The sequence below is a fragment of the Nicotiana sylvestris genome, chromosome 4 (assembly GCF_000393655.2).
Source record: "Nicotiana sylvestris chromosome 4, ASM39365v2, whole genome shotgun sequence".
NCBI classification, from domain to species: Eukaryota; Viridiplantae; Streptophyta; class Magnoliopsida; order Solanales; family Solanaceae; genus Nicotiana; species Nicotiana sylvestris.
This window is the reverse complement of record NC_091060.1, coordinates 160,130,386-160,136,468: the sequence shown is the minus strand read 5'-3', so window position 1 is coordinate 160,136,468 and position 6,083 is coordinate 160,130,386. Positions and strand designations below refer to the sequence as shown.

Below are 6,083 nucleotides of genomic sequence, written 5' to 3'. Positions count from 1 at the left end.
AAATAAAGAGAGGGATAATGAATCTACCAAAAAGAAAAAAGAAAAGGAGAGAGGAGAATGGAAGCTGAGGTTAGAAGGTTAGTTGAGAGTTACTGCTGCTTCGTAGATTCCATTTTTTCCTCGTTCCTAAACCACAATTTCTATTTACATAAAATTATAGGAGTAATTAATTATTATTTGCTTATAGTAAGTTAATATAAATTTTAATACAGACACAAAAGAATGAAGTTGTAACTTGTAACCTACTAGTAGTTTTAATATTACCTTACACTAACTTCTTTTTCCTCTTTTCTAAAGCACACTTTTTTTTGGGTAATTAAATTATTTATTGGCTTATAATAAATTCATCTCAAGATCTTACACAGATGATATAAAATTGAACGTATGAATTAGTGGCTTTAGTTTCAGTTACACCAATTTCTTTTTCCTCCTTTGTAGGCCTCAAATTTCTATTTTCTTAAAAATAATTAACAAGCTTATTTATTAATCAATATATTTAATACAGAAGGTAGGGGCCGGACTAAGATTTGAAATTGTAACTTCACATTAAATCATTAGGTGTAAAGTTTCATACACCAAATCTCATCTCATCCCCTCTTCTTTCATTTCCTCTTCAATTATTACAACTCAATCTTACTTTAAAAGTTAAAAAGACAAAAAAAAAAAAATAATAATAATAAAAGGAAGACAGAATTTTGAGAGGAAAAAGTTTTATTGAATTTGAGGGAACACGAAAACAAGAGGGGCAGGCTCCACCCACGTGTTACAGTGACCTCCTCTCCTCACTCAATCTATATTTTATTCCTTTTTTAAGGAACACTTCTCTCCGTTTTTCATTTCTTTTTGTTTTACAGTGAATTTTGGACCCTATATTTTTGTGTATCTTTTTGTTTATTCTCTTTTTTCGGAGAATACCAACAGAGACATACATTGTGGGAGAGGGGAAGAGAAATAGACATCATTTTGTAGTCTCTTCTCATTTCCTGTCGATTCTTGGTAATGTTCCTCTCTTTCTCTTCTTTATTTTCTCTTTTGGGGTGGTTTTTAATCAGCTAATATTCATGAGTTTTACATGCTAATCTGCCATTAAGACATGATTATGTTTCTTGATTAATTGTTGTATTTAGTTTTTAATCATGAGCATTTGTTTTGCTCCTATGATATATTTCGTAATAAAAGAGTGATCTTCGGATACCCCAGAAGAGGTTAGCTGTAAACGAAGCCTAATGTAGTTTGGTTTTTAAATTCCTATTTAATCAAGAATGTGTTTAGCTGGGATTTATTTATAAATTTGAGTGCCAGATTATTTTCTTATTTTCTGCTATAATATATTTGGTGATAAAGGAGCAATCTTTGTATACCCCAGAAATGATTAGATGTAAGTGAAGCTTAAGATGGAGATTCTGTTGTATGGTTCTTAAACTCCTATTTAATCAAGAATGTGTATAGCTGGGTTTTATAAACTTGAGTTCCAGATTGTATTCTTGTCGAATAATGGATTTGGGATTATTTATGTTCGTGGTCAGGTATTGATTAACGGCTCGACATTCCTGTTTGATGATTCCTTATTTTGATTTTTGAAGGTATGAAACTTGTAATTTTATCCTAATAAAAGGTGTATTTTCCGATAAAGATTAAATCAAATATGAAGCTGTTTGGAAATGGGGTAATCCTCATTTATCAAAAATAAAATAAAATGGGGTAATCCTATTCTTAGCATAGATGGCTTTAATTTGCAAAATATAGCTGGTTCCAAGTTTGGTTATAGGAGGAAGGTTGAGGTAGTCGTAAAATAACAACAACAAACCCAATGAAATCCCATACGTGGGGTTTGTGTCGTAAAATAAGTGTATCTTTATGATTCCTCTAGATATTGGGAGTATGTTTTAGTCTTGTTAGTACTTTAGATCCTATGCTTTCTAGGAGTCTTTTAGCCTTTTCAGAGATTCATATTCCTGTCGAAAATATAGATAACTTCTTGTACTTTTTATTTTTATTTTATATAATATTGGCTTGAGATGAGTTTAAATGGAGAAACATGGTCGTCGTCTCAAAGAGGATTCATATGGTGAACACCAACTTATCTTGAACTAAGGTGCAGTTATTGTTGTTGTTTGTATCATATTCCTTAATTAAGAAAATGGTCACAGTTTCTACGGATGCGATAGAATAGGTGATCTAGTCTTGTGCGTGAAGATATATTTTGCATGTTACGTCTGTTAAATTAAGGTAGGTCTGCATCTCCTAACTTATTCTGTGATTATTTGATTTCTAGGTCCCCACTTGGTTCAGTTTAGTTCTTAAATTAAGAATGGAAGATGCTAAAGATAGGAAGGAAAGTGCTCCTCCAGAATCGTCTCATGAACCAAAGGTCTCCTCTCCGAATGAGGATCAATCACATAATGCAGCTCAAACAAATCAACATACAAGCGAAAAAGAAAGCTCCAAAATTCAGGAGGCAGCCGTGGATGATTCAGCGCATTTAAAAGAGGCCTCTCGCAGCTTATTACTGCAAGAAAGTCCGACTTCTCCAGAAGGAAATTTAATGTCGGCCGCGCCCATTAAATCTGATTTAATGTCGGCCACCCCCATTAAGTCTGATGGAGTGAGTGATATTTTGGAAACAGGAACTCCTCAAATGGCTTCTGATACACCTACGGTTGAGCTGGAAGCCTCACCTCAATTATTACAGGATCTGAAAGCAGACCCTTATGCAAATAGAAATACAACAGCTCTCGGAGAATCCAATGTGTCATCCACATTGGATGCAAAACCAAGTGAAATGTTGGAGCCAGCATTGGACATGGGTGCTAATGGTAAGGTTCATAACCAACCAAATGATTCATCTGATGGACCAAAAGCTGAGCAAGATTCTTCATCAATATTAGCCGTGAATTCAGAGACATCTCCCGTAAAAGAGGAAAACAAAAAGGAATCTTCTGAACGTGTTCAATCTAATAATTCAGAAATAGAAAAGGGATTTTCTGAACACGTACAATCTAATCATTCAGAAGTAGAACCAAATAATGATTCACCGTGTCGTCAGCCAGATAATTCTCCTAGCAGTACCCACATTGATGAGGGTGAGTCTCCTCCTTTATCAACTCAAGTGAGGAAACCTGAAAATAACAATCACATACTGTCACCAGATAACATCGGTCGCCCGCTAGCTAAGGCTTCCACTTTCACAGCGAGGACCTCAGTACCCATTGCTAGTCCTAAGCATCCTGAAAAATCCGACATAAACAAAGGCCATATCGACACAGCAGCACCTATTGAATCGGTGAAGCAAGCAGTTTCCAAGTTTGGAGGGATCGTTGACTGGAAGGCTCATCGTGTACAAACTGTGGAGGTAGATATATACTGTGTGATTTTTTTTATTTTTCTGATTGCCACTTTCCTGTCGGAGATTTCATAACCACTATAATTCTAATCACTTTATATTTGCATCTGCAAAGAACAGTAGTATCTTTCCCCCTGGCTAAATATCCCATTAATTTCACAATGTAATGTTTTTATCCCCTGACTATTAAAATTCTTTTCCCCCTGGCTAATGCAGAGACGGCAACTTGTTGAACAAGAACTAGCAAAAGTACAAGAGGAGATCCCATTTTATAAAAAACTGTCTCAGGCTGCTGAAGATGCAAAAGTGCTAGTTTTAAAGGAACTAGATAGCACTAAAAGACTTATAGAAGAATTGAAGCTGAATCTGGAGAGAGCACAAAAAGAAGAGCAACAAGCAAAACAGGATTCAGAACTTGCCAAGCTTCGGGTGGAGGAGATGGAGCAGGGGATCGGTAATGAGGTTAGTATTGCAGCCAAAGCACAGCTTGAAGTTGCTAGGGCTAGGCATGCAGCTGCAGTTTCTGAGCTAAAGACTGTAAATTCTGAGTTAGAAGATCTTCGAAAAGATTATGCTTTATTAGTGTCTGAGAAAGATGGTGCGGTGAAAAGAGCAGAGGAAGCAGTCTCTGCTTCGAAAGAAGTTGACAAGACATTGGAGAATTTAACTATTGAGCTCATCACTGCAAAGGAATCTTTAGAGGCTGCACATGCTGCACATCTGGAGGCTGAGGAACACAGAATTGGAGCGGCTGCGGCAAGCGAACAAGATGCTCTAATCTGGGAGAAAGAACTGAAGCAGGCTGAAGAGGAGCTTGACAAGCTAAACCAGCAAATTCTGTCTGCAAAGGATCTCCGAGGAAAACTAGATACTGCTTCAGCTTTGCTACAGGATCTCAAAGCTGAGTTGGCTGCTTACATGGAATCAAAGTTGAAGCAGGAGACTGATGAAGAAGGAAACCTGAACTGCAGCGAACTGTCGGTGCCAGAGAAAAGAACTCATGTGGAGATACAAGCAGCAGTGACCACAGCTAAGAGGGAACTAGAAGAAGTGAAACTCAACATCGAGAAAGCTACGACTGAAGTAAATTTCTTGAAGGTGGCAGCAACTTCATTGAAGGCAGAATTGGAAAAGGAAAAATCAAAACTAGCCATGATCCAACAGAGAGAAGGAATAGCATCAGTTGCTGTTGCATCTCTTGAAGCTGAGTTGAGCAAGACAAAGTCAGAGATTGCTCTTACACAGATGAAGGAAAAAGAAGCAAGAGAGAAGATGGTAGAGCTTCCCAAGCAACTTCAAGAGGCAGCCCAAGAAGCTGATCGTGCAAAATCACTTGCTCAAATGGCACGTTTAGATCTGAATAAGGCAAAGGAAGAAGCTGAGCAGGCAAAGGCTGGAGCAAGTACCGTAGAAAGTAGATTACTTGCAGTAAAGAAGGAGATAGAGGCTGCGAAAGCTGGAGAGAAGTTGGCACTAGCAGCTATCACTGCTCTGGAGGAGAGTGAATCAGCTCAAAGAAGTAGAACCAATGATGAGGAGCCAGCTGGAGTAACTCTTTCTGTGCAGGAGTATTTTGAGCTCAGCAAGCAGGCGCATGAGGCGGAGGCGCAAGCTAACATGAAGGTGACTGCTGCTATTAGCCAAATAGATATAGCCAAGGAGTCAGAGCTGAGAAGTCTAAACAGGCTGGAGGAGGTTAATCGCGAGATAACTGAAAGAAAGGAAGCTCTAGAAGTTGCATTGCAGAAGGCCGAGAAAGCCAAGGAAGGGAAGTTGGCTGTAGAGCAAGAGCTAAGGAAATGGAGAGCGGATCATGAGCAAAGACGGAAAGCTGGTGAATCCATTCCACCTACAACAGGGAGCCCAAGAATGAGCGTTGAGGAGAGTAAAGAATCAAAGACTTCTGAAAGTGCACCCGAGGCTGCTGCTTCTCATAACAGCACAAGTCCGAAAGCCCAAGCGCTAACAAGCAGCACCGAAGCTGATTCATCTCCAGATGTGAAGATTCCAAGGAAAAAGAAGAGGTCCTTCTTCCCAAGGATCTTCATGTTTCTAGGCAGAAGGAAAGCACAGGCCAATAAGTCTGCCTGATGCTTTTTGCATTTACTATATCTTGTCATTTTTAACAATTATTTCTCCAATTTTTTTGGGTGTTTGTGTCAGTTGATAAAGCGGAAGGGTAATCTTTCACGATATGTACATACTGAGTATTCTTTTACATGTACAATATTAAATTAATTCTCATTCACTCGATTGATAGCATTTTATAGGAGGAGAATAAGATTGTTATTGGTTTGGCTGTAACATCAACTTGGTGATTCTGTAATTAAATAGTGTAGTCCGTCAAATATCCAAGAAGCTGGCAGGATTTGATAAGTTAAGCTCATGTGCGGGCTTCTATTTCTTTTCTGACTGGTTTGTACAGAATAATGAAAGATTGGGTGAGTAATTTGTATCATTTGAAAGGCATTAAATTGTATACCATCATCAGAAGTTTTTTACTTTACAAACAGCCTATCATTGCCTGCTTGCATCCATCTCCTCTAGTTTATGCCATATAGTCTTAATTGTGTTAAATTTTCTTTAACGTCCTAAGGTTATGAGAATGAATCAATATTCAATACTTTGAAACTTACTGAAAAAAGAGGACCAGCTGATTGAACCGTTTTTAATCTCTGAAAAAATTGCCCCAAATGAAAGTCATGTTAACCTTCGCTAAACTTGAATCTTCTGCTTCTGC

The 6,083-nt window shown here is 37.9% G+C and overlaps 1 protein-coding gene across 2 annotated transcripts; it reads left to right on the top strand.

Annotated features, from left to right (window-relative positions):
* Positions 1–833: 833 nt before the first annotated feature.
* Positions 834–5,855, top strand: LOC104239095 (protein WEAK CHLOROPLAST MOVEMENT UNDER BLUE LIGHT 1-like). 2 transcript variants are annotated; one of them, XM_009793625.2, is made up of 3 exons: positions 834–996; positions 2,276–3,352; positions 3,560–5,855. In XM_009793625.2, exons 2-3 carry the CDS (start codon positions 2,312–2,314, stop codon positions 5,432–5,434), a joined length of 2,916 nt encoding a protein of 971 aa, XP_009791927.1. In that variant the 5' UTR covers positions 834–996; positions 2,276–2,311; the 3' UTR covers positions 5,435–5,855. The 2 variants fall into 2 exon arrangements, with proteins under 2 accessions (XP_009791927.1, XP_070028416.1); XM_070172315.1 differs by lacking the exon at positions 834–996 and adding an exon at positions 1,052–1,583.
* Positions 5,856–6,083: the final 228 nt, after the last annotated feature.

Bases quoted from the DNA above. Each gene is read 5' to 3' on its own strand.
- LOC104239095 (XM_009793625.2), top strand. From the start codon at position 2,312: ATGGAAGATGCTAAAGATAGGAAGGAAAGTGCTCCTCCAGAATCGTCT. The intron at 3,353-3,559 runs GTAGATATATAC...TGGCTAATGCAG, and splicing joins ATCGTGTACAAACTGTGGAG to AGACGGCAACTTGTTGAACA.